Source organism: Camelus bactrianus, chromosome X, assembly GCF_048773025.1.
Source record: "Camelus bactrianus isolate YW-2024 breed Bactrian camel chromosome X, ASM4877302v1, whole genome shotgun sequence".
Taxonomy (NCBI): domain Eukaryota; kingdom Metazoa; phylum Chordata; class Mammalia; order Artiodactyla; family Camelidae; genus Camelus; species Camelus bactrianus.
In genome coordinates, this window is record NC_133575.1 from 7,101,080 (window position 1) to 7,128,746 (window position 27,667).

Consider the following 27,667-nt stretch of genomic DNA (forward strand, 5'->3'; position numbering starts at 1 on the left):
CTCTGTGGCAGGTTGTCCTGCCTCCTTGTCCGTCCCCATGGCAGCCCCCTGATGCAGAGGACCACTGTCCCCTGCACATTGCCCTGGCTGCCACCAGCTGCTTAAAGTCTCGCTGGCATTTTTGCTCTGCTGTGGCTGTATCTTGGCTATCCGCAGTGACAACCGCATAGGCTGCCTGCCCGACTGCTCCGCTTTATCTCCCAGGAGGACCGGTTACTGGTTTGGTTACAATGACTTCGTTTCGGGTGGTATGTCTCCACCCCGTGTGTCCCTCAGCCCTGTCATTTTGATGCCTGGCTTTTGCAGAACATGAGGTTTTTCAGAAATGCATGTCGTCGATCCTCATTATTAGCGGTTCCGTACTTGTGAATTTGCCTGCTCACTAAAATGCATCTGTAATCCCCAGATCAGTACATGGGGAGCACAGAGTGCACGCGCCCAGTCCGAAAAAGTTCGACTTGTTGGAAATGCACGTTCCCAGCTGAGGCTGAAGAAGGCAGGGTTCCGCCGTCGTGTTTCAGTTTCCAGACTGGAAACAAGTGTCCTTTCTGCAGTCTCTTTAGTACCATAGTTTTTACTTTTTTGTCCTTTTTTATTGGTAATTTCACTGTTTACAATGGCCCTAAAATGCAGGATGGGATGCCTTGAGTGTTTCTAAGCACAAAAAGGCTGCAGTGTGCCTTATGGAAAAATACGTGTGTTAGACAAGCTTCCCACAGGCATGAGCGATAGTGTCATTGGCCGTGAGTTCAGTGTGGATGAGTCAACAATGCGTGTTCAATAAGGCATCTTTAAATGGAAATGCAAAACAAGGTTATGTATTGATTGGTTGATGAAAATGTGACCAGAATCTCAAAGGAACCTAATCCTGTATTTCTCTTAGGGACAGTGCTTCAGTAGTCACTAATTCGATGTCCATGGTGACTTAATAGCACATAACTACTGCAGATAACAAAAATCAACTATGCTATACACTGAATGTTTGTGTCCCCTCAAAGTTCCTATGTTGAAACCCAACCGCCAGTGTGATGGTATTAGGATGGGGCCTTGGCGAGGGGATGAGGTCATGAAAGCTGAGCCCTCATGGGTGGGATTAGTGCCCTTATAAAAGAGACCCCAGACGGCCCCCCGCCCCTTCCACCGCGCCTTGATCTTGGACTTCCCAGCCTCCAGAACTGCGAGAAATAAATGCGTGTTGTTGTAAGCCACCCAGTCTATGGTATTTTTGTTATAGCAGCGCAGACTGACTGAGATGGACTATATATATGTGTATTTCACTACAGCAGAGGTGCCTGGGCTGAAATAAGTCTCGTACAAGAAAATAGCACATGTGGATTGTTCTGATGCTTCCGTGCACATGTCCTGCTTACATGTCTAACCACAGGTTTTCCTTCCCAGGTGTAAGTAGCGTGGTCGACGCAGGAGTGATGAGTGGCTCTGGAAACCTGATGGATTTCCTTGACGAGCCCTTCCCCGATGTGGGGACGTATGAGGACTTCCACACCATCGACTGGCTAAGGGAAAAGTCACGGGACACCGACAGACACAGAAAGGTAGGTGGGGTGTGTAAGGACACGTTGAGGGGAATCCTTTCAAACAGCTAGGCCATGGCTTCATTGGACAGGTAGTGAGCTAACGCGTGCTTCACAGGTCACGTGCTGGACTAGGTTCCAAAGAAGAGATGGGCTAGTGGGAGAGGCAGAGACGGGGACAGGTAATTATAATACCAGGTGACAGATCAGAGGCATCTTGCCCTTGACACTTTCAGGCTGGGTGACTTTTGGGGTGCCATTTCTGGACCACATCTTCTCTTCTGTAAGGATGGAGTTAATTCTACCTGAAGATTAAATGAGGCTGTGTGTGCGCGAAAGCACGCATCACGGTGCCTGGCATCCAGTTGGCAATCAGTATACATTTTAATGGGCTGTGATAAAGTTACGTGTCAAGTGCTATGGGGTCATTTAGGAGGGATGGTTGGGGGGGTATTTTAGAGAGGGTGACATTTCACTTGGGTCTTGAAAGATGACTAAGAGTTTGCCTCACAGAGGAAGGGGAAAGGGTTCTAATCAGGAGTGGCCCTTTTAGGTCACAGAGGCGTGAAAGACCGCGGCAGGTGGCCTGGGTCTATAGCGGGAGAGGTGAGGAGCAGTCAGCCTGGGGCAGTGCCGGGGTTTAGTGGGTACAGTGGGCGGGGCCTGGGGCTAGTGACAGACGCTTAGAAGAAGCAGGTAGAGGTAGAGGGAGCCGGCAAGGAGGGGCCACAAGTGAAAGGGGGAGATAGTGGCGAGGATGGGGCTGCTAGCCAGGACCCCTCCATGGAGAGGTCAAGTCGGAGACAAAGCAACTACGGGGGTGCTGGCGGTGACTCAGGGAGAGCATCTTCAGAGAGTGCACTGAATGAGCAGTGACATCGAGAGTGTGACTGTGTCATCATGTCACGCAAGTTGGCAGGGCAAGGACACAGTGAGACGTGTAGGGAGTGACGTAGAGTCAGGAAGCTGAGGCAGTTGCTTGGCTCCAACCTGGAGGAACGGAGGAGATGGGGCAGCCTTCAGTCGGGAGCAGGGGCGATGGAACTGTGGCCCTGGGCCCAATGCAGCTCCGCAGGGGTTCACGTAGGTACCACTTTCTTGGAATGCAGCCAGGCCTGCGCATGCACATGCGCTTTATGGCTTGGACTATAGCAGCCGAGTCCAGTGGTTGCCACGGAGACCATCTGACCTGCCGAGCTGAGAATATTTACTTTCTGTCTCTTTACAGAAAATGTTTGCCAACCGTTGCTCTAAAGGGTTATGAGGGGAATGATGATCTCGGAGGAATGTAGGATTCTATTAACACAGCGAGGCACAGGGGTGCTCTTACAGTGTGTTTAGACGTAGCTGTCTGGCTGGTCACGTTTAGACGTGACCCATGCTGGCTCATTCAGCGTTCTTGCTGTTAATCAAAACTATACCAAGGTATCACCTCACACCAGTCAGAATGGACATTATCAAAAAGTCCACAAACGATGAATGGTGGAGAGGGTGTGGACAAAAGGGAACCCTCCTACACTGCTGGTGGGAATGTAAACTGGTGCAGCCACTATGGAAAACAGTATGGAGGTTCCTCAAAAGACTAGGAATAGACTTACCATATGACCCAGGAATCCCGCTCCTGGGCATATATCCAGAAGGAACCCTACTTCAAAAAGACACATGCACCCCAATGTTTATAGGAGCACTATTTACAATAGCAAGACATGGAAACAACCTAAATATCTATTGATAGGTGTGTGCATAAAGATTTGGTGTATATATATATATATATAAAACAATACTATTCAGCCATGAGAAAGAATGAAATAATGCCATTTGCAGCAACATGGATGGGCCTAGAGATGATCATACTAAGTGAAGTAAGTCAGACAGAGAAAGACAAATATTATGATATCACTTATATGTGGAATCTAAAATATAACACAAAAGAACTTATTTACAAAAGAGAAGCAGACTCACAGACATACAAAACAAATTTATAGTTACCGGGGTTGGCGGGGAAGGGAGGGAAGGGATAAATTGGGAGTTCGGGATTAACAGATGCAAAATGCTAATTATAAAATAAATAAACAAGGTCCTACTGTATAGCACAGGGAACTATATTTAATATCTTGTAATAAAGTAAAAAGGAAAAGAATGTAAAAAAATATATATATATAACTGAATCACTTTGGTGTACACCAGAAACTAACACAACATTGTAAATTAACGATGCTTCAATTTAAAAGAAAAGTTCTTGCTGTTAACATTTAACCTGGAAAACAAAAGAAGGAAATGAACTGCTTGTTGAAGAGGGTCTTTCATGAACAGACCTAGATGTCAGCTAAAATAGTGATTCATATTCAAAATGGTGACACCAAATTGGTGTCTCTGTTCAGAATGGCTTTGGAATCATCAAAGAGCAGATCACACTTTAGAAGGTTTTTTAATGGAGTTTCTGTGGATTCTAATTCTTTGGAGACTTACGGCGTCTTGACAGCTCTGTGAACTAGGAAGCCCATTGGATGACTGTGCTAGGTAACTGAGTGTTATTCTTAATGTTAAGAGGGAATCTACTCGCTTGATTATATTTGTCTTCTCAATCACCCCATTGCCGGAGGAAACAGTTTCAGGGAAGAAAGCACGAACTGGGAAGTGTACCCACATCAGTTGCATGTCTTTTTGTTTCTAGATAACCAGCAAGAGCAAGGAGTCCATATGGGAGTTCATCAAGAGCTTGCTGGACGCCTGGTCTGGGTGGGTGGTGATGCTGCTCATTGGCCTGCTGGCAGGTACGTGGCTGGCGAGCAGCATCCTCAGAGGTGCCGAGACCCCGGCGTCTGCTGGGCGGGATGACCATCTGAAATGAAATGTTTCTCTTTTCCTTGATGCCAGGGGTTTATGACTTGAAATTTCTTAAGAGCAAAGTACACAACGATACATTTAACATAAAATCTATCATCAATAAAGCAGGAATCCCCCAAGGCATGGATGGGCCCAGGTACGGTCATTGGAGAGCTGTACTGAGTGTACTGGTCGGCCCTTTCCATGCTTTACAAAGGTTCATTGCCACACTGGATTTTATAGAAAGCACACATTTCACCTCCTCTAGTACTTGGTTTGGAGAAGGCAAGAAAAGTACAGGAAAATTTTGATCTGTAATAATCAACCCCCATATGAGACTGGCCTTTCCTGGGATGAATTGTCAACATCCAAAGGCACTCACAGTGATGTGAGACACTGCCGGCTCTGAGGTGGGCCCAGGGGAGGTACCTCCAGCCCGTACGTTGTTCTGACCCTCAGGAACTCTGCATCCTTCGTTTTTATAGTCCCAACACTATGTTGGTGAGCAGTAGATGGTTCCAGAATGAATAAATGAGTATCTGGAGGGGAGGCCTCCCTTTTAATATCAGCAGCACCAGCTCTCCAGGGAAATTGTTTACTGAAACTTACTTCCTTTTGGGAGGCTGTGAAGGTTATTGTCTCAGCATAAAAAATTTGAACGTGCTCAAGAGATTACCTAAGTAAAACCCCCCTGCCTGTAATAACACAACTGTCAGGATTATAGGACTGATCAATCAAATCTAGTACGCGGTCTCAAAAGAACACTACTTGGGGGGTGGGCCACAGACGGAAATTGTGTGATTACAGAGGATTTGGGTTTCTGGCCAAATGCTGAAGATTTTTAACATTTTCAATGGTAGGAGGGGCTTGGTTGCTAGGGAGTGGGTCCATCCCTCTGCGGCATGTCCTAAAGGGCCAAGAAAAGTGCTGAAGGGGGAATCCTTCCCCTCCAGTCACAGCAGCTGCCTGTAACGAGTATAGAAGGGAGGCGAGAATGGGGTGATATTGACCGTGAAGGTGGTTAAAGTGTTCTTTTGATCTGGATGTGCCTTGAAGGGAAAGCCAGAAAACTGCGCCCCATTCACTTTCCCATTCCACAGCTGTTAAACGGTGGAGAGAGTCAGGGGTCCCACTGCCTGGCCTGTCACTTCCTTAGTGGTCCCCTGGACCTTATATTCTGACTCCCAAAGATGGAGAGGCCCAAGCGGCGGCTCCTCTGCGGAACGTTACTCAGGAACCACCACTTGGTGTCGCTGTTGCTCCACGGAACGCAGCTGAGACGCCCAGCCCTGGGGGAAGCAGAGCCAGCCAGGAAGGCGGGTCAGGGAAGATGTGATTCCGAATGAATGGATAGCGATGGAATTTGGGGTGAACTTTGGGTCTTGCCCCTGGATATCTGTAGGACCCCCCATTTATGTTTTTGTTCATATGTCATCTACGTGAGGGGTTCTCTGATCCCCTTTTCTAAAAGTACATCTCTCCCTCTCTGAGCCTCACCCCCTGCCCTGTACATATGTGTGTGTGTGTGTAGGGATGTAGCAGCTTTATTGAAATACAATTCACATTTCATGAAATTCACCTAGTTTAAGTGTACATTCAGTGGTTTTTAGTGTATTCACAGAGTTGTGCAGCCCTCACCAAAATCAATTTGAGAACATTTTCATCAGCTCCCAAAGAACCTCCCTACCCTTTAGCTACCAGTGCCCGTGCCCCAGCCTCCTCCCAGCCCCCGACAACTGCTAATCTACTTTCTCTCCCTGTCGGTTTGCCTTTTCTGGACGCTTCATACAAATCATACAGTATGTGGTCCTTTGTGACTGGCTGCTTGTGCTCAGCACAGTGTTCCCAGGGTTCATCCGTGCTGTCATGTGTGTCAGGACTTCATTCCCTTTTGTTGCCAAATACCGTTCCATTGTAGGACGGACCGCGTTTTGTTTCTCCGCTCAGCGATTGATGGGCATGTGGGTGGTTTCTACTTTTTGGCTGTTGTGAACATTTGTGTACCCATTTTGGTGTGGATGTATGTTTTCATTTCTCTGGGGCAGTCACCTAGGAGTGGACTTGCTTGGTCAGATGGTGACTCTGTGTTTAACTGTTTGAGGACCTGCCCAATTTCCTTACTTATTTTGTCTAGTGTCTTTCTTCCCACATGAGGTGCACTTCCATGAAAGCAGGGCGCTGAGTTTGCCTGGTTCACGGCTGTACCCCAGGGCATGGAACAGTGCATGGCACGTAGTAAGTAGGTGCTCAGCAAACAGCCCTTGAGTGAATGGACGGACCTGAGTTTTCTGATTTTCATTTATTGCTCTCATTCATTCAACATGGATATATAGTTCTGGCCATGTACCTGACACAAAGACAGCAAAGAACAGGCAGGTGGCTCTTACCCACTTAAAGTGGACACAGGGTCTGGACGTCTGGCCTGATCCCCACTGGTGCACAAACCAGACAGGAGACTCTCCCCCACCCCTTATTGATTAGTTGGAGTGTGTATATGTGTGTGTGTGTGTGTGTGTGTGTGTGTATAGTTATACAATGTCTATAAATATAATCATGGTAGCAGGATGTGATAGGTATGGTAATGGGGAAATGCCTGGAAAGTACATCTTGCCCAGACTTAGGAAATCAGGGAAGGCTTCCTGAAGGACGTGACATAAATCTAGGGTCTGGAAGATAAATAGGAGCTTGCCGGCTGGGGGGAGGGCAGTGCTGTCTGAGGTGGGTTAGAGAAGAGAGCCTGGGGGGCCCAGGAACATGGCGTGGGCAGAGCTGGGGTGAGTGATGGAAAAAGAGGATGCTGGAGAGATACTCGGGCGCAGCAGTTAGAGCCTGCACGTTGTTGAGGATTCCCGCGTTCTGGCGAGACCTGTGGGGATGCCAGTGGGGAATTGTTACTGTAATAAAGATCCAGTAAAAGTGTGAGAAGTTTAGTAGCCTGAAAGTATTCCCTGCCGTCATAAAAGACTGGAATGGGTTATTCTAGAAAGAGACCCACGGTAGCCTTCTGTGGCCTACTGCACGCTATTTTATCTCACTTCTATCAGCCTTTAAAGTAGTTATTTACTTAGATAGCTCTCCAGTCCTATATCTATAATTTAAAAATCCACCAAGTTCTCATAAGTGAGATTTTTCAAGCGGGGTTCCATTTGGTGGCAAAGTCTTCCTTAAAACGACAAGGCTGTTGTAGCCCTGATGTCTCCCTTTTGTCTGAACTGTCATGTGTCCTGGAGAAACGTTAACGCGTGTGATCCCTGCATCCTGCCCAGAAGCCGCCCAAGGGGGTAATGTCATTTCTAGGGTGTAGGTGCCCTCTTTCTACAATTTGGAAGGTCTGGATTCTGAAAGCCGTCGGGCCCCAGAGGCTTGTGATGAGCTCAGACCTGTATGTCTCTCCGTCCCGCTTGATGGAAGCCCCCAAGGACTACCCATCATTGGCTTTTGTGTCTCTCTGGGCTGGGCACTGCGTTTGCCACAGCGGGTGCCTTGCCACTGGCTCGGGTGACTTTAAGATTGAAGAAGGAGGCTGCCTGTCTGGGTGCGGGGCAGCCGGAGGCACCGGCATCCCTGCCTGCCTTCCTGGCCCGTGTGCTCCGCGTTGGCCCACGTGGCGTGTTGCCAGGCGGCACCCCGGGCTGTTCCTCTAAGGGGCTCTGGCTGCTTCTTCCAGGCACCTTGGCTGGGGTCATCGATCTCGCCGTCGACTGGATGACCGACCTGAAGGAGGGGGTCTGCCTGTCTGCCTTCTGGTACAGCCACGAGCAGTGCTGCTGGACTTCCAACGAGACCACGTTTGAAGACAGGGACAAGTGTCCCCTGTGGCAGAAATGGTCGGAGCTGCTGGTGAATCAGTCAGAGGTGGGTGTGTGGGCAGGTCCCAGCTGGGAAGCCCGTGGGCGTTGGCCAAGGTCGCCTTCTCACCTGCACGCGTCTGTTCTGACGCCATCCGTGGCGAATACTAGTACCCCTTGCCGCTTGGCTTTTTCTAGCTCTGGTGTTCAAACTTCGGTTGGGAAACCTTTCCCCACTCTTTCATGGGCGCAATGTATGTATTTTTCTTACAGCCTTGTGTTTGGCTTTATTTTTCTTCCTGAGAGTGGTCTCTTGATCAGGTTGAAGAAATAGGCTTGAATTTTATACCTTCTATAAAAAAAATTTTTTTGGGGGGTTATTAGGTTTATTTATTTAAAAAAATTTTTTAATGGAGGCACTGGGGATTGAACCCAGGACCGTGCATGCTAAGCACTCACTCTACCACTGAGCGGTACACTCCCCCCATACCTTCTAATTGAAAAGAAAAGATACAATATTTTTAAATGATAGCTTTAGTGAGATACAATTCATATTCCATGTGGTTCGCCCATGTAAAGTGTATAGTGCAAGTGGCTTTTAGAGTCTTCACAGAGTTGTGCAACCATCATCACAATCTAATTTTGGAACATTTCTATCACCTGGAAAGAAACCTTGTACCCATGAGCAGTCACTCACCATTTCCCCCCAAATCCACCAGCCACAGGCAACCACTAATCTTTCTTGTCTCTATAGATTTGCCTGTTCTGAACACTTCATATAATGAAATCATGCAATATGTGGACTTTTGTGTCTGGCTTCATTCACTTAGCATCACATTTTCCAAGTTCATTCATGTTGTAGCAGAAATCTGTGCTGCATTCCCTTTCACAGCCACGTAACACTCCACTGCACAGAAAGAGCACATTTTATTTCCCTGCTCATCAGCTGATGAACATAGATTGCTTCCACCTTTGTGCTATCGTGAATGCTTTTGCTCTGAACATTTGTGTACACGTTTTTGTGTGGACATGTGTTTTCATTTCTTTGGGGGAGATTCTTAGGAGGGGAATTGCTTGGTCACGGGGCGACTCTCTATTTAACCTTTTGAGGAGCTGCCGGGCTGTCTTCCAAAGTGGCCTCACCATTTTACCTTCCACCAGCAGCGGATGTGGGTTCCAATTTCCCCACATCCTTACCAACACCAGTTGTTACCTGGTTTGGATTATAATCCTCCTGGCAGGTGTGCAGTGCTGTCTCACTGTGAATTAAGTTATCATCTTCCAATGCATCTCATGAACACATTACAGAGGATGTTTCTGCGCCTTCCATGATGGGAACATCCCAGGCCTGGGGGAGGTAGCGGGCAAGCGCAGACCTGGCAGGTGCATGTGTTCATGGTACTCTGAGTTCCAGATCCCCATACACAATCTTAGTTTGGGAAAAGGGTTCATTTCTTTCTTTTCTTTTTTTTTTAATAGAAGTATAGTTGATTTACTCCTGGGCATAAATCCAGAGGAAACTCTAATTCAAAAAGACACCTGTACCCCAATGTTCATAGCGGCACTATATACAATAGCCAAGACATGGAAACAGCCTAAGTGTCCGTCAACAGATGACTGGATAAAGAAGATGTGGTGTATATATACAATGTAAAAGAGTTAATTTCTAACTGAATTCAGTGGTTACCACGATGACTGTGGGTCATTGACAGATCAGAACCCTGGTTGAGGGGAAGCGAGGTTGCCAAGATTCACATTAGGGGCAACGTGAGGACCATTCAAGCTAGAACTCTTCTTGGAAGATAGGTGTAATCTATTGATTCTTCTCCTCCCCACCCCCGTCACCCCTCTATTGCCCGATCGACCTACTACAGCTGAAGGTATTTTGCTAAACCTCTTTCTCACTGGACTTGGAAATGAATTCCTTCAGATCTCAGAAGTAGACAGGGATCTTGAAACCTCACACGTTCTCAGTGTTCTCCATTCCTTCCAAAAATAAATTCTCTGCTTGGATTGATGCAGTGAACTTGGCTGGGCGCCACATCGTATTTCTTCTCTCCTACTTGCGGTGTGTTTTTTTGGGGGGGAAAATATGGTTGCCCATCTTCTCAACCATTTCTAAGATTTATGCTTTGATTCAAAGTATTACTGTTAGCACGAGTGAGATGTTATTTTTAGTCTCAAAAAGTACATTTTTAACTGGATGAAATGTGTTCCTCGGTCTGATTTCTCGCCACATTGGGTGTGAATATCTGTGATTATAAAGGCAGTGACCCCTGGAAGGTTTCTTATTTTTGCATTTTCTAGGCACGCATGTAGCCATGTCCATGGCCTGGCTTGTAAGTGCCCTTGCTTCCTTCTGACAGGAGGGATCCAGATAGTGACAAGGAGCTGAGGCCTGGAGGAATGTGGTCTCCACCCAGCAGACCAGGTCCTCTGCCTCAAAGGCCCCAGACAGTGTCTTTGGATCAGAAAGCGTTCCCCACACACCAGATAATTTGGAATAGATGGTTCAATGAATTACTGTGAAGGAGATCAAGTTTTCCCTTTAAAAGTGCCCCTGGAATGTCAGCTTGCATCAGAATCCCCTGGAGGCCTTGTTGAAACGCATTTTGCGCCCCCTACCCCGAGCCTCTGATTCTGCTGGTCTGGGGCTGGGCCTGAGATTCTGCATTTCTAGCGCATGCACAGGTGATGCGGCTTCTGCCAGGCCAGGGACACCTGAGAAGCAGCATCCCGAAATGCAGTTCCCGCACTTACTCGTTGGCGGTGCGGCTTCAGGTAAGCCAAGAGAGGCCGATCCACCGCAGACGAGACCACGCAAACCTCCTGGGTCTCCAAGGCAGACTTTTCTGAGGCCCCTTGCATGACCTTGAGCGCAAGTCGTGATTAAAACCCCGTGGCTGTCGCAGTGTACGTGACGGTGGGGATCTCACCTCCAGAAGGTGCGTGTAGACAGCTCCCGGAGAAGCAGCCGGGGCTGTGTCTGGGCGTCTGTGTGTAAGACCGTAGCAATAGCAACAGCTGACAAAACCAGCCCTGCCTTTTTGTCGCCGGGGGAGCGGGAGGAGAGCTGCGTGATCCCGTCACAGCGCCGGCTCCCCCCGCCTGGGGCGCATGCCTCGGGTCTGTCGCCGCTCACGTGTTCCTTCTTGTTCTGTGTCTCCTTCAGGGTGCCAGTGCGTACATTCTGAATTACCTAATGTACATCCTGTGGGCATTGCTGTTTGCGTTTTTGGCCGTCTCCCTGGTCCGGGTATTTGCACCATACGCCTGTGGCTCCGGTATTCCAGAGGTGAGTGGTGGCCGGATTTTTGTGCCGGTGATGAGAATAGCAGATACTTCTATAGCGCTTGTGTGCTAAGCACGGTTCCAAGCCTTTGATATCATTGCCTCATTCAGTCCCCACAGTGAGCTTAGCCTGTGAGGTAGGTACTGCTGTTCTTTATTTGATAGCTGGGGAAACTGACGCACAGAGAGGTTAAGTAACTTGCCCAGGGTCACGAAGCTGGTCAGGTAGAAGTGGAACCCAGCCATCTGGCTTCAGGATTTATGCTCCGTTGCTTCTCAGATGATTAAATTATTGTCTTTGCAAACCAGGTATAGCTCTGAAAGCTTGCGGAATCAGAGTTCATTAACCACACACACAAATGTGGAACGAGTTGCTCTAAGTGTGTCTCTGATAGAAGGTAAAAAGGAAATCAATGGAGGTTTGTGGCTCAGAAAGTTGACTAATGAGTAAATTCCCTGAGGAGTGAACTCCATCGCCACATTTTGCTCTTCTGGTAACAGGGTAATAGCAATCTTTGAAAAAAACAACAACGAATTCCACGTTCAGTGTATGCGTTGTAAATGCACCCCTGTGAGTTTAGAGTTCTTATAAATATTTTTTAGCACTTTCTTTTAACCAAAGTATGAAGGAAATGACCTCATTGATCAAGAGGGACGCCTGAGACCAAACTTCAAACCAAGGAGGATCTGCTGGGTAGAAAAACGATAATTGAACCAGTGTCTGAAAAGGCCAGACAGTAAAACTTTTAGCCAGAAATAATTTTAAAAGTTATTACGTGATCAGTATAATCAACACAGTTCAGTTCTCCTTCAAGTTGGTGCTTTAGCCACGTCCATAGATGGCGAAGACGCTGAGTTTAAAGATGTGAGCAATTCTGGTAGCGGACCCAGGCTCTTTGGTGGTGCTGCCGCCGGTCTGGGCAGTTCACGCAAAGGGCCGGGGTAATTAAAGGATCATCGAAAGGAAAGCTCAACATTATCTTGCTTCAGATGAAAAAAAAAAACTTACTATTTTGTGCTGCATTTTGGATGGTTTATATTAACGTGTTGCCACGAAAGCCTAAAAACCAAACTGCAGTACCATCCTGTTTCCTCAAGACAGCCAGTTCCGAGATAATGCGACACACATTCCTAAAAATCACAGTGCCATGCAGAACTGCCTAGAAAACCCATAGAGCTTGTAGGGATAATCGGGTTCAGGGCACAACACTCAGAAACTTCGTTGGTGACACATAGAAAAGCTGGAAACTTCTTAAAATCAGTCATGCAGTTTTACCCACGTGGAATGGTTAAGAAATGTCTAAATACCCCCGCATGCGTGAAGCGGTAGCTGTGCGAGGCGTGTGCCTGTGTGCGCTTTGCACATCCCTGCCCGGCTGGTGGTTTTCTGCCTTGTGTTTCTCCCCCGTGAAATTGTGCATAAACAGACGCAAAATTTGCATTCTGCTCAAGTTCTTCCCAGATGCACGAATCACATTGGAACAAGTTGGTGTTTGCAAAACAAGTGTTACGGCAGAACTGACTGCATTTTGTTTGATACCTAAGATGGAAGGCACCCTGCACAATTAAAAGAACAGATTCTTGTTGGCATCTCAGTTTCTGATACCCCCTGCCCAGGAGTAGGTGCTTTTGGACTCAAACTGCCTCTCAAAATAAGAAGATGGCTAGTGGGGAATTGGTGGGACATTTCAAGCAGCAATAGAAGGTGTGCTGGGTAATCCTATCTTCTTCCAAGAACCAGAGATGCGTGGTTCAGCTTGTAGGCAGACTGATGCTCCAGCTGTGAGGGGCTGGCTGGACCTGGTCTTTGTCCAAAGCAAGCATCTTTATTTGTGACAGCTGAACTCAAAAGGAGTAAAATACTAAAACAGATCAACAACAAGGTCCTACGGTAGAGCACAGGGAACTACCTCTAATATCTTATGATAACCTATAATGAAAAAGAATATATATGTGTATAACTGAATCACTGTGCTGTACACCAGAAACTAACACAACATTGTCAATCAACTATACCTCCATTAAAAAAAGTAAAAAAAAAGTCAAAAGGAGTAATACTGAGTTGAGCATTGTTTTTTATGTGACAAAGTGCAAGGAACACATTGATGTGGATGAAACTCAAAAAAGTGATATTAGGTCAAAAGATACTACTGTATATAATATAGATCAACAAGTTTCTATTGTGTAGATGGGGAACTGTATTCAGTATCTTGTAACCTATAATGAGGAAAAATATGAAAAAGAATATATGTATGTACGTGTATGACTGAAACATGATGCTGTACACCAGAAATTGACACAACATTGCACACTGACTATACTTCAACTAAAAAAAAGTGTAAGTTGCAGAAGAATATATAAAGTATGAGTCTATCATGTAAAGTCCATAAAACAGCCAAAATGAAGCAAGCATACTGTTTAGTGATACACGTCTGTGCTAAAGCTATGAAGAAAGGCAAGGAAATGGTGGGGCGGGGGAGGAGGGAGGTTCCACTGAGGAAGCAAACACAGGGCTTTCAAAGGTTCCTGCTCTTCTATCTTAAACTTGGTAGTGAGTACCAAGGTGCTTGTTTTATTCCCGTGCTTTCAGTCATACATAATATGTAACAGATCCGTTTCTCTATTTACAAAAGAGTTCACAGTAGTCTTTGCAAGTATTAGGAACCCAGTGGAGATCTCATAATTAAGTTTTGGTTATTGTAACTCAGTCTTAGCAAGACTTTCACTGTTATCATAGTAGAGCTTGAAATTCCTAACCTAAGGGTGCAATACAGTTCTTGGAGGAAAGGGGCTGAGTGAAAAGTAAACGGCAGTAAGTAGTTCGTGGATAAAAAGAACCTCCTTCCAGTCAAAATGCAACTAACCATGCAAACCGACTCCTCTCAATTTGGGCTCGGGAGCCATTTGCCTTCATTTCAGCGAAGATCCTAAATGAGCTGTTTAGGAAATACACTTCCCATCGTTTGAGGTGAGCCGCTGTAAGCTGGCACGGGGTGTGCAGCACGGGAACACACTTTGAGGGCAGTGTGCACTTCCGCACAGTTTAAAACTGGTGCATCCTCTGTAACAAAGCAAAGCTTCTGAAACATTTGGGTTACTTAGACTGAAAAGTCCTTTGGAAACATTTTTAAAAATACAAATTTAGAGAATTTTTTTTTCTGTGTATTAAATGCTCTTGTACCAGTTCTGTAAAGCGCATTGAAGAGTGAACACTGGTTCTAGGGCTTGAGAATTTAGAGAGAACTTGGCAAGGATAGCCCTCTGTCTCCTCCTGACTGCTTCATCACCAAAACCACTATGTGCTCTATAAGAAATCATGTCCTATTAGGACTTACTTTGGGTTGATGTTTTGGCCCACTACAAAACGTGAACTCCCTCACAAATATTTATTTGCCAGAAAGGTTTTAAAGTCACCAGCACCAAGTCACTGATCTGCTGCAGTACCTCTCCTTAAAGCCCTGCGTGATTCAGTCTCAATTAATTCAAATTAAAGCGAGCGATTGGATTTTGGCATCTACTGGGAATGAATTTGCTTTCTTTAGTCCCTAATTTGATCATGACAATTTTATAAAGTCATTTTAGAGAATTACGAGATACCTATTACATTGTTCAATTCACCACATGTCACGGCTGGCAAAGGCTCAGGTAATTCAGATGCTTGTAATTTTCTAAATGGTATTACGCTCTTAAACTGTACCCTAGGGTCCAAATCCACATTAACTAACTGACAAAAAATTATAGATAATTTTATTCTAGGCAACACAAAAGGGTAGGATTGTGGCAGGTATAATAAAACATCCCTTAAATAAAGGGTCGGAGATCCCCAGAGCCCAGGCTCAAATAGGCCAACTACCACTAGTGAAAGACCAGTTTAACCACTGCTAGTTTGTCTGCCTTCAGTTAAAGGCGAGTTCAAGAAATACCATCTGATTGCAGAGCTGGAAGACCTCACTCGTGTTCTGTCGGGTGGAGCTTAGTGAGTTCTTTGGAAATGGATGCCCGCACGCTCAGTCACAGTCAGTCTTGCTCCTTGAATTAAGAAACAGATCTCTGGCAATAATTCCTGAGATGAAAATGGTCCACTCACACCCCTTTACAATTTCCAGGTTGAGTTCACTTCGCCACCCTCTCCAAATCATCACACGTGTGACATAATGTCAAAATGCCGAAGGGTGTTGCAGGACTGCGCCTTAACTACTGAGAAGTTAGGAATATCTGTACTGCCCTTCTCGGGACTGGAGCAGTGGTCTCAACCTGGACTGCACTTGAGAATCACCTCGGGAGGCTGTGAACCTCCCACACCCAGGATGCACATCAGACCAATTACACCACATCTCGGGGGCGGGGTAGAGCCAGCCCTCCCTGGTTTCTGATTCCCTAGGTGATGCCACTGAGTGCATTGAGAAGGTTGAGAAGGACTATAATAGCTATTTGAGAAACGGATTTCTTGGCAGAGCAATGCCCACTAAGAGGCACTTTGAAGTTATGTAAACGTCCCAATGGTGACAAGAGCTGAGACTGTTCCATTATGTATTATACAATGGGAAAACAGGTACTGACCACGATTTCATGGGCTGACTCACTCGGTGTCTAATGAATCTTTGATGACAGGCTTGTCAATTGCTAGCTCGGCAGGAAACGTTCACTCCATTTCAGCCATTTGTGGGAGAGGTTGAAGGTAAGATTATCATTCACCCATTGGTGATGCATCTATATCCAGAGGACTGACTCCAATATAGGAAATTAATTACTGTGATCGGCACCCAGTTGAATTCTAAAAGCGTTATGCAAACTCACGTGCACCTTTAGGAAGAAAGCCATTATTTGGCATTTACAAAACGCGGCAGGCCTGAAAGCGCAGCTCGAGTCAGCTGTACCTGTAGTCAGAGTCCTTTGCGCTGCAAGAGGGCAGGAGTCAGCAGAAGGGAACATGTCACCATGAATTCAGACACCTTTACATCCCCTAGAAGGGCGTCATTAGAATGCCAAGCATCTTCTTTTTCTAATATTAAGGATATTTTCAAAGGTATAGAAAAGTTGAAAGAATTGGACAGTAAACACCTATCTCCCCGTGGCCTGCAGCAGGGCTTGGCAAACCTTCCTGATAAAGGGCAGAGAATATTTTAGGCTTTGTGAGTTAAGAGGCAAGACTGAGAAACTATTGTCTCTAGAAGGCTAGTAGTCTTGTTTACATATTACATTTAAAAATGTTCAAAGCACTCTTAGCTTGTGGGTCATACGGAAATAGGTGGTGGGCTGGACCCTAGTTTGATGACCCCAGATCTAAAGTTCAGTTGACATTTTGTTTTGTTTGCTTTGTCATTTAGCTTGCCAGATGTCTCTTTATCTTGGACATCTTTCACTAGTCAAAAATTAACAGTTAAAATCAATAGATACACGTGTCTTTTCAACACAACAGAGGGTAACGTGAACGGGATAAAACACCATACATAAAATGAGATTCTGGTAATTATTTATTCAGGCCTTGTTGTGATCTCTCATTACTTTCGGAATTATTAAGATTTAGTGTGCATTGGATTGTTTCAGGCTTCCATAAATATCATATATTTTGGGTTAATATAAAATTATAGTGAAATGAACAACAAAAATGGGATTTACTGAATTGCGGCTCACTCTGCATCATCCTCCGTCCTCTGTTTCAGATAAAGACCATTCTGAGCGGCTTCATCATCAGAGGCTACTTGGGGAAGTGGACCCTGCTGATCAAGACCGTCACCCTGGTGCTGGTGGTGTCCTCGGGCCTGAGCCTCGGCAAAGAAGGGCCGCTGGTGCACGTGGCTTGTTGCTGTGGCAACTTCTTCAGCAGCCTTTTCTCTAAGTACAGCAAGAATGAGGGCAAGCGGCGCGAGGTGAGTGGGTGCAACTGCCGTGGGCAGTGACCCCCTCCAGCCTCCAGCCCTGCCGCGTCCAGGGCTTCACCCGCAAGGCCTCGGGCTGACCCGGAGCTCTATGCCCTGCAGGTGCTGTCAGCTGCGGCCGCAGCCGGGGTCTCCGTCGCCTTCGGTGCTCCGATCGGCGGTGTGCTTTTCAGTCTGGAAGAGGTGAGTGTGGGCAGTGGAGGGGGTTGATCCGTGGTCCTGAGGCCCGAGGGACACTGGGATGGTGGGTACCACACGAGGCTTCCATCCCCAGCCTTTTGAGGACTAGATCTGAAGGAGTATTGAACGAGATGCCTGCAGCTTCTTAAGGAGCCACAATTTTCACCCAAACATATGTGTTTTCAAGTATTGTTTTAAAAATTGCCAATGCGATTTTGGAGGAAGATTTACAGTCTCCTCTCTCTTTTTCATGAACAATTTACTGAAGCATTTTTGCTTTTCACAACCCAAATGGATGTGAAATACTCAAAAGAAGGACAATATTTGGCGACATGTGACAAGTAGATAAAATTCAAACTTCAGCGTCCACAAGCCAGGCATGGCTGCCTTCCAACAAGACCTTCATATTTCATATGTCGCAAAATATTCTTTTTTCCCACCAGCCTTTTAAAAATGTCAAAACCCTTCTTAACTCATGTGCCATCCAGATATTGTTGGCTGGGCCAGGGTTTTCAACCCATAATCTATTCTGTTGTCTGCAGAATCAGATCAGAGGTTTATTTTCTTTTACGAGGGTCTCTGTGCCATAAACTGAATTATGATGAAGTATTTTCATTACTCTTTAAAAAAAATAGCTAAAATGCACCTTGACTAGTATCCATTCCAATTTTATTTAAAAAAAATTTATTTTATCTTTTAAAGTTTAACTGAATTTATTTTTTAATGGCGGTACTGAGGATTGAACCCAGGACCTTGTGCATGCTAAGCACGCACTTTACTGCTGAGCTATTCCCTCCCCACATTCCAATTTCAATATCTTTCCTAGTGCATTTTGGCCATAATTAAGCCTAGATTGAGGAAGTGAGTACCGCCTATCTTGGGTCTTGAGTGTAACCTCCGTGGCAAATGCCAGCGGGTGGCCACTGATCATTGGGGTTGGGGCTCTGGGCAGCTCTCTTCTGTCAATCTCTGACTTTCCACCTGTTCGTCTGTCGCAGGTCAGTTACTACTTTCCTTTGAAGACCTTGTGGCGGTCCTTTTTTGCGGCCCTGGTGGCAGCATTCACGCTGCGATCCATCAATCCCTTCGGGAACAGCCGCCTCGTTCTCTTCTATGTGGAATATCACACGCCCTGGTACATGGCCGAGCTCTTCCCCTTCATCCTGCTTGGGGTCTTCGGGGGCTTGTGGGGAACCCTCTTCATCCGTTGCAACATCGCCTGGTGCAGGAGGCGCAAGACCACCAAGCTGGGCAAGTACCCGGTGCTGGAGGTCATTGCAGTGACCGCCATCACCGCCATTGTCGCCTACCCCAATCCCTACACGCGCCGGAGCACGAGCGAGCTCATCTCTGAGCTCTTCAATGACTGCGGGGCCCTTGAGTCCTCCCAGCTCTGTGACTACATCAATGACCCCAACATGACGCGGCCTGTGGACGACATCCCGGACCGGCCGGCCGGGGTCGGGGTTTACACAGCCATGTGGCAGCTGGCGCTGGCGCTGATCTTCAAGATCATCATTACCATATTTACCTTTGGCATGAAGGTAAGTGAAGGGGAGGGAAGATGCTGGGGGTTAGGGGTGAGGCAGCCCACATCCTTCTGGGGATGGCATGCTACTCGCCAGAGTAAGGTTGTGATGGGAGGAAAAGGGGAACTGACCTTTACTGTATGTTCTCCTGGGCGACCCTTGACATTCTTTTAACCAGCAAGAAAGAAAGCTTTTGATAAACAGCAAGCCTATGGAATAGAGATTTTTGACCCCACTTTACAAGTGAAGAAGCTAAGGCTCAGAGTATATCATTCATATAGGGATGTGGACAGCATGGTGAATTTTCATAAAACACACATGCTTGTGGAACCAGCACCGAGGACCAGGACCAGAACACGGCAGACCCTCCAGTACCGCGCTGTGTTCCTTACTGTTGCTTTTTGTGGGGAATTTTTATGAATTGTTTCTTTTAAAAAAAGTCTGGGGAGCTGTGCACTTGCGTGCCATGGTCAAACACAAGCCTGCAATCTGCCTGAAGAATGAGGATGGGTGGACTTTATGAAACAGCCAACTGTCTCTGATCCATCATCTCCTAGCAGAGGGATTTATTTTCGTTTCTGAGGAAGACACTGGCTGCATCCTCTGGTGCCTGCCGGGGGAAGGCTGCTTTGAAGTTATAGGGCATTAAATGACATGGGGGGGTGCTCAGAAAGGAACAATTTCCTCAGGAATGTCCCAGACTCTAGAGATCACACCCAAGGACCCAAACTTAACTTGGATTTGGTTACAGATCCACTTCCATCCTCAAATTGATGACAGTCTGGCAGGAGGGGCATGAATGCAGCCCCCAGTCAGGATGGGCGGTCCCATGCCTTCTCTAGGAACAAGGAGACTCAGGCGTGTTCTGTAGTGCTTGTCTGATCACTGGAGAAACTAAAATGTATTTTCACACAGCAAAATATAAAACAGGAGATGACCAAGACCTTTTGGTTTACACAGTCTGTTTCTTTACTGCATCTAATGTAACTTGAAGATATTCCAAATACTTTGCAGAGAATGGACTTTGTCAGGAAGAGAGATCCCCCCTCCTCTGGCATCTCTCTCTGACAGATGCCTGGCCACTGTCGATTCAAGAGGGTGGTGAGCCTGTGAAAAGCTTTTTGGAAGATGCAGGGCAGCTATATGGATGCTTTTAGCTTCTTTTCTTTGACCTGTGAATGGTTGAAGGCCCTGCTTCTCCCTTTTCATGCTGTGGCTTGACATTTAATTTTCAAAGCTCATCTGAATGACGTGCAAGGGGAGAGAGAAAGCGGTGAGTATCTCAAGTGACAGATGTGCACCTTGAATGTGATTTGCAGTGAGGTTTATCCTTCTTTAATCCACAGCAGGCCAACCAGGCCGGCTTCTGAAGGCGAGGAAATCAAAGTGTAAACTTACATCCTCTCCGAGTCATAGTAGCTACGACCAAGCAGGTGAAATCACTTGTTCCACGGTTTCCCGGCTGAGCTATTTTGAAGCATTGCGCCTCCTTGGAAGACTGAATCCAAATGCGAGCTTGTCGAGGGGGGCTGTGTTCCCTGGGGGCGGCAGGAATGGGGACCCCCTCCCTCACGCTTCTCTCCCCCATGTTCCCTGCAGATTCCGTCCGGCCTCTTTATCCCCAGCATGGCTGTGGGCGCCATGGCAGGCAGGATGGTGGGAATCGGCGTGGAGCAGCTGGCTTACCATCACCACGACTGGATCATCTTCAGGAACTGGTGCAGGCCCGGAGCAGACTGCGTCACCCCAGGGCTTTATGCCATGGTGGGAGCTGCTGCCTGCCTAGGTATGCGGCCATAGGTGGGGTGGGCGAGGGTGCAGGGAAAGATGAGGTACACTGACACAAAGACCAATCTGGTGTCCAGGACTGGCCAGAAGGAAGACTTGGACTCCAGTGTTCGCATGTCAGGATAGGCAAGGTTGTGCTGCTGTAACAAGTAGACCCCTAAATCTCAGTGGCTTAGTGCCCCGAGGCTCAGGTATGGCTCAGGATAGATGGTTGATTCTCCTTATTCGTGAATTCCATTTTTGGGAACTTGCCTCCTTGCTGAAATTTGGCTGCCACCCCTAAATCAGTACTCGAGGTGCTTCCCAGTCATTCTGGGACATGTGCGGAGTGGTGGAAACTTTGAGTTGTCTGATGTGCATGTTCCCAGCTAAGGCCAATCAAGGCAAAGGTCCACCTTCTTGTTTCAGCTCTTCTCCTATACACAGGTGTCCTTTTCCTGGTCTTTTTAGTGCCAAGGTTTTTTGGGGGGCTATGTGTGTGCTTTTTAAAAAGATTTTGCTATTTACAGTGGCCTCAAGTGCAGTGCGGCAGTGCTGTCTTGTGTTCTTAAACGCAAGACATCTGAGATGAGCCTTTTGGAGAAAATACATGAGTTAGAGAAGCTTCATTCAGGCATGAGTTACAGTGCTGTTGGCTGTGAGTTCAGTGTTAATGAACCAGCTACATGTATTAAATAAATAAGGTGTCTTTAAACAGAAACACACATCAAATAAGTTTTTATATTGATTGGTTGACAAAAATGGTGTGACCAGAGGTTCTCAGAAACCTAACTTGATATCTCCCCTGGGGCTGTGATTCAGTATTTGCTAATTCAGTGTTTGTGGCAACTTTATAGAGCACAACTACCATGAATAATGAGAATCAACTCTGTGTGTGTGTGTGTGTGTGTGTGTGTGTGTGTAATGTGAGTAGCAGTGGGCTTATCTCCACTCAGTCATCCAGGGACCCAGGCTGATGGGGTCTCCAGCATCTTGCAGCTGTACCATCTAGAATAGTGGTTTTCAACTGGGGGCAGTTGTGCCTATGAGGGGCACCGGGCAGTGGAGGAGACATTTTTGGTTGGCACACCTGGTGGGTGCTACTGATGTCTAGTAGGTGGGGGTCAGGGGTGCTACTCAGCATCCTGTAGTGCAAAGACACCCCTTCCCCTACAAAGAATAATCCAGCTCTAGATGTTTCTCATGCTGAGGTCCGGAAACCCTGGTTTAAGCTCACTGGAAGATCTTCCTTTGAATACCAAGGGACACAAGGGTGGTGGGTCCCCCTCTTGTCTGTAGCCCCTAAAAATCTTGACACTTTTCCAGCTTCTGGGATTCTGGAAGAGAGCCACATTGCTGAGTCAGAAACCTGCAGGGCCCACTTGGGATCCACTCACTAAAAAGCAAGGTGTGTGGTCCTGAGGGTGAATGGACAACTCAGTGTCCATCACTGGAGAAGAGCCCCCCCAGGCAGATTTGCCTTATGGCTCGTGATGCAAGGCTGTGTTTAACCGAGCCTGGCTTCGGTCCCAGAGGTCTGAGTTCTGGTGCCTTGCAGGACCCTCTCCTTAGAACAGGCGCCAGGAGAATATGGCCAGCTTGTCAGTTTCCACAATTGATGTCCCCTCGAGGGTGTGGAGTGGAGCCCTGGAATTTCGTTCCTCTCTTGGGTTGCAGGTGGAGTTACCAGGATGACGGTGTCGTTGGTGGTCATCATGTTTGAATTGACGGGCGGTCTCGAGTACATCGTGCCCCTGATGGCAGCAGCCGTAACCAGCAAGTGGGTGGCCGATGCCTTTGGGAAGGAAGGCATCTACGAGGCCCACATCCACTTGAATGGGTACCCGTTTCTGGATGTGAAGGACGAGTTCACCCACCGCACACTGGCCACCGATGTCATGCGACCACGGCGGGGGGAGCCGCCGCTGTCCGTGCTCACCCAGGACAGCATGACCGTCGAGGACGTGGAGACGCTCATTAAGGAGACCGACTACAATGGCTTCCCAGTGGTCGTCTCCAGGGACTCAGAGCGCCTCATCGGGTTTGCCCAGAGGAGGGAGCTGATTCTTGCAATAAGTGAGTAAGGCGAGGGAAGCCTTGTTTCACTCAGCCTCTGTGTCCCCAGATTCTCAAAATGGTTAGAGAGAGTGGACATGGGTAGGAGGGCTTTAAGCCAGGGGCTCTCACGCTTTAATGCCCTTTCGTATCACCTGGGATGCGGCTAAGACGCAGAATCTGAGTCGGCAGATCTGGGGTTGGGGTACCTGACACTCTGTGTTTCTCCCAAGCTCCCCATTAATGCCGTTGCTACTGGACCTGAGTCACACTGTGGGGAGCAGTGTCTTGGGAGAGGCATTCTTGGCTGGAAAACGACCACCAGGTTTGCAAGCAGCCACCTGGGTCCTTCCTGCTGGGAGGTGAGCTGTCACTGCCGTCTTTTAGGGACTTGTTGGGTGAAGCTGAGAAGGAAGAGATGGGAGAGGCTGGGCTGGCCAGGCCAGCTGGTCACAGAGACAGGCTTCCAGGCAAGCAAACTGACTGAGATGCTGAGCTTTTTGCAGCAGACACCTCCTGCGGCACTGCTCAAGCCCTTTGCTTCACTTCATGATTTTATATCTGCTTCCATCACTTAGGGGCCCATGTGGGTCAAGTCGGTTCCGTGGGATGCTTTTCCTTATCGTGTGCTAAGTGAATCAGATGGGCTGAGGGGCAGGTTGTTGAGTCGGCAGAGGTGAGAGGGGGTGATGCCCAGGTGGGATGTCCCAGAGACAGGCGGCTCCGAGAAGCAAGCCTAGGGATGTCCGCCTTGGAAGGGGAGCAGGAGGTAGAAGGACTGCAGAGGCAGAGGCCTGGGTGTGAGTCTTTGGAGGAGGAAGGAGCAATGAGCCTCAGAGGGCTCCCTCCAAGTGGTCCTGCTTGGAGGACCTGATGCAGCAGGGACGAGGAGCAGCAGAGCACATCTGCGGCGGCACATGGCAAAACATGAATGCCCTCCTGCACGGCATCCTTGCATCTCACAGTAGGCTGGGGCCCACGACATGGCTCCAGCGTGCCCTTGGTGATTGTATGGTGTATCCCATCTTCTTCAAAGGCTTTATAAAAATAAGCTTAAATAAGCCATAGCCTCTAATTTTAGCTTGTTGCCCAAACATATTTACCTCCCTCAAAGCAACAGTTGATTTTATATTTTAGACATGAAAACATCTCTTTATTATAGGTCCTATCGCTTAACAGGTAGGTGCCTTGAGGCATAACTATTGCCTTATAAATAATGAGTTTTAAAAAAAAATGCTCTATAGTATGGTTGGGTTTGTTTTAAATTAATGTAATCAGCAGCCTTTAAAAAATTTATTCAATCCCTAAAATCTTTTAAGCAAAGGTTGAAATTTAAAAACTCAAGTAATAAATGTCACAGAATCTATTACCTATTGTGTAGCTCCAGGGACACCTGCTAAGAGACAGCTCACTAATTTTCCTGAAACCCATTACTGTAATCAAGTGGGAAGCAGTAATTGTCATCAACCGGTTGGAGAAGAAATTTAAGCTTGCCAACCGAGCACTCTCCTAGAAGCTATGTTTGGAATGTCTGAAGAGGCAACACGCGGTGTAAATAATACCTATATGCTTTCAATCAGACTGATAATAGTATAGAAGCTGCTATTTACATGGTTTCTGGAAAGGCAAGGAGTGTTTTGCCATGAGCAGTCAGAAAAGCTGTTTTCCTGCTCTGTCCTGTACTCTGGTGGAGAAATTCATGACCTGTATGTGCGGAATTATATGCCCCTTCGTGAATATAGAAATATGACCTGAGCTTTTAGCTGGTAACCATCCCTTGTCAATTTCACTTTCTGGGGACTCAGGCGTAAAGATTGGCGATAGACCCAAGATAAGAAAAGAACGGTCAGTGAAGCAAGTGAAGATTTTCTCTTACACATCATGTTTAAAATGGTATCAGTTGCTCACATGAAGCTGAAATGTTTTGTTATTTTCTGTCCCTCTCTGGAATGCCAAACCATAGCCACTGTCTTTGTTCGAAAGCGATTAGTTAGCACCGCCTAGGAAACATGGCCCTCTTCACCATCACATACTAACACATGGGGCCAGATGTGGTCTTTGTTCAAATTCCTCGTAGATGGAACTTTACCTCTTGGGGCGCTTTGCAAATAGGAGGCCCTTTCTGTGCTATGCAGGCGTAGGCTCCTCTAGTCTTGAGTTCCACAGTTAAGTGAGGATGGATTCAGAGAGGACTCAGCGGGAAGCCGCAAAGATGATTAAAGGGATGGAAAGTTAGAGTTACAGACGACAGTCAAGGGAACTCTCATTTTTTTGGTCTGGTGGATAATTTAATGGTAATTCTCCAGCATGTGGAAGATGCTTACTTGCAGAAGGGGTCTCCATCGAGGACTGAACAAGAAGATACGTGTCAGATTGTTGGATGGGCTCTTTAGGGATAAAGAGGCTTCTTCCTGGGAGAGCCGCTGATTACTGGGACAGGCCCTGGGGAACAGTGCTGTCGTCTGCATGTTTCTGCTGGTGATGAAAACGTACATGACCTGTCCATGCCTCAGTAAACTATAACTTGATAAAATAATCTGCTTTTTCTTCTAAATAGATTTTTTTATCATATCACCTGTGTACTAACCACCACTATAGTTGCTTCCAATTGTCCATTTTAACCTTTCTTGTCAATTTACATCTGTTTTATGGAAACGTTTTAAATGAACAGGATGATAGATCATTACCTCCCTAAAAACAGTTAGAATTTCTCAACCTGAACAGTATTGACCTTGGGGCCGGATCATTCTTTGTTGAGAGGGGCTATCCTGTGCATTGTAGGATCACCCCTGCTCTCTACCCACTAGGTGCCTGTAGCAACCCCGTCCCCCAGTTATGACAACCAAAAATGTCTCCAGATACTGCCTTGCGTCCCCTGAGGATGGGGATGGATTACTCCCCGTTGAGAACCATTGCTCTCAAGCTGTTATAATAACTTACTGGATATGTGATTATTTCCAGTCTTTTAAAATTTCTTGGCCTATCATAGTTTGTGAAATTGACTTGATCAACACTTTCCTAATTACCCTCTCTGCACCTGGCATTGTGATCGTAGTACTGCGAGAAAGTGGAATGTCAAGTTGAATGACCCTCGCAGGTGATCCTAAAATGGTCATTCTTCTTCAGGAGCTGTAGCCACTGATAATAGTCCTGGTAGAATACAACAACAAACCTCCTATACTAAAAATGGTTGTAAAAACAATTTAACCACATGATCTTTACAACAGAAATGAAGTTTTTAGCTTTTCAAAAGTGAAAGTACTACATACTTATAGAATGTTGGGGGAAATGAGAAGCAAAAGGGAAAATAAAAAAGGTACCTGCATTCTCAACACTGAAGAAGGCCATGGTTAATATTGAGTACATTTCCTTCTTGTCTTTTAGGCCTTTTACACATGTAATCGTTGGGCTAGCTTCTTTCTTCCTTTCTTTCTGTTTTGTTTTGTTTTTTTGGGAGGGCTTCTTTTCTAACACAGGCTCCCATGAGTCCCTGGGGTCTGGGAATCTGTGCGGTTTGCTTGATCCTTTCACACAGGAACTGCTTCTCTCACGGAGCACCCACCGTGTGCAGGCGCTGTCCTGGGAGCTGGGAGCGCAGGGATGACAGAAGCCAGGCTCTGCCGTCTGTGAACTTACACGCTGTATAGTCTGTTGCAGGCATTTTGGTGACTGATGATTTCTTGTTCAAACTGGGAGAAGACAGTTCACCCTGGTTGAGAAGAACTGTCTTGCTGTTTCTTCCATTCGTCAGCTTTTGGCCTGTACCCCCAAAGTTCAAGGCTTTAAGATAGGTCCTTGTAATACAACTCCAAATTGGCATGGCTGAGCCCGTGTGGAGAGAGCCGCACTCCCGCTCTTGGACTAGCAAGAAATGCAACTCTGTCTCCGGCTCTGACCCCAGCTGATGCTTTCGATTCTTATTCGGCAGCGGACAGCCCAAGACTTTCCTTCCTAATGCCTCCTCCGTGAAATAGGCTCTGTTCTACATGGCAGGCAGAGCCAAGTACGCTGACGCTCAGTAGACCTATTCACTTGTTGATTGATTGACACATGTGTGTATTTGGCAAATATCTCTTTTGTGTTGACTGAATTCTAGGTGTTGTCCAGGCACTGGGAATGCACCAGGGACAAGAATTGATGGAGCTAGGTGCTGTTATCACAGCTTCTAACCCAATCAGTAGATTCAGAGGAAACAGAAGCTTGTTACTTATTTCAGCACGAGAACTGACAGTTTGCTAAGCTCTGTTTGGTTTTTTGAGGGGTTCAGCAAATCTGTGTGATCAGTTCTTGATGGGAGTTTGTGGCTTGATCCAATCCTGATGTTCAACCGGATTGTTGAAATAGATGGGTTTCCCATTACATGGGACTTTTAGAGAATCAATTGGTCTATGAAGATGAGCACTAAGTACGTGCTGACTGTTGCCACCTTAGTGCTTCAGGACAAAGCCATCTTGATTTAGGAGACAAGTGCGCATCTACATTTGAAAACAGGTTGTGCATCACTGTCATCTGGTATTTGTGGTTGAATCATACTCCATTTGATGTAACTCGATTGAACCTGACCCACATAACTGTGCAGGCATTTGCCCAGCAGGCCCTCTGTTCCCCTTTTAAACAGAGACCCCTTTTCAAACTCAGTCTGACCCCGAACACTGCCAGTTTTCCATTAGAGTACTATATTGCAATAAATGGCCTTAGAGCCAGCAGTTAGAATTTTATTTTTCAAAGAACAATATAGGTGAATGGTAGTCTTTGAGAAGGCAAAAAAAAAATGTATTATAGAAACCAGGATCCATTTTAAAGCAAGCCTTGCTGTACAT

At 46.7% G+C, this 27,667-nt stretch overlaps 1 protein-coding gene across 1 annotated transcript in view; it reads left to right on the forward strand.

The window, feature by feature from the left end:
• The window catches only part of CLCN4 (chloride voltage-gated channel 4), a 64,223-nt gene that overhangs the window by 25,217 nt on the left and 11,339 nt on the right, over nucleotides 1-27,667 (forward strand). Inside the window, exons 4-12 of the mRNA XM_010966200.3 lie at nucleotides 1,399-1,553; nucleotides 4,207-4,306; nucleotides 8,026-8,213; nucleotides 11,319-11,441; nucleotides 17,101-17,307; nucleotides 17,419-17,499; nucleotides 18,495-19,040; nucleotides 20,625-20,811; nucleotides 22,470-22,868. Coding sequence (XP_010964502.3) covers nucleotides 1,428-1,553; nucleotides 4,207-4,306; nucleotides 8,026-8,213; nucleotides 11,319-11,441; nucleotides 17,101-17,307; nucleotides 17,419-17,499; nucleotides 18,495-19,040; nucleotides 20,625-20,811; nucleotides 22,470-22,868 — 1,957 coding nt within the window. The 5' untranslated portion in view covers nucleotides 1,399-1,427. The remainder of the gene's footprint in view (nucleotides 1-1,398; nucleotides 1,554-4,206; nucleotides 4,307-8,025; nucleotides 8,214-11,318; nucleotides 11,442-17,100; nucleotides 17,308-17,418; nucleotides 17,500-18,494; nucleotides 19,041-20,624; nucleotides 20,812-22,469; nucleotides 22,869-27,667) is intronic.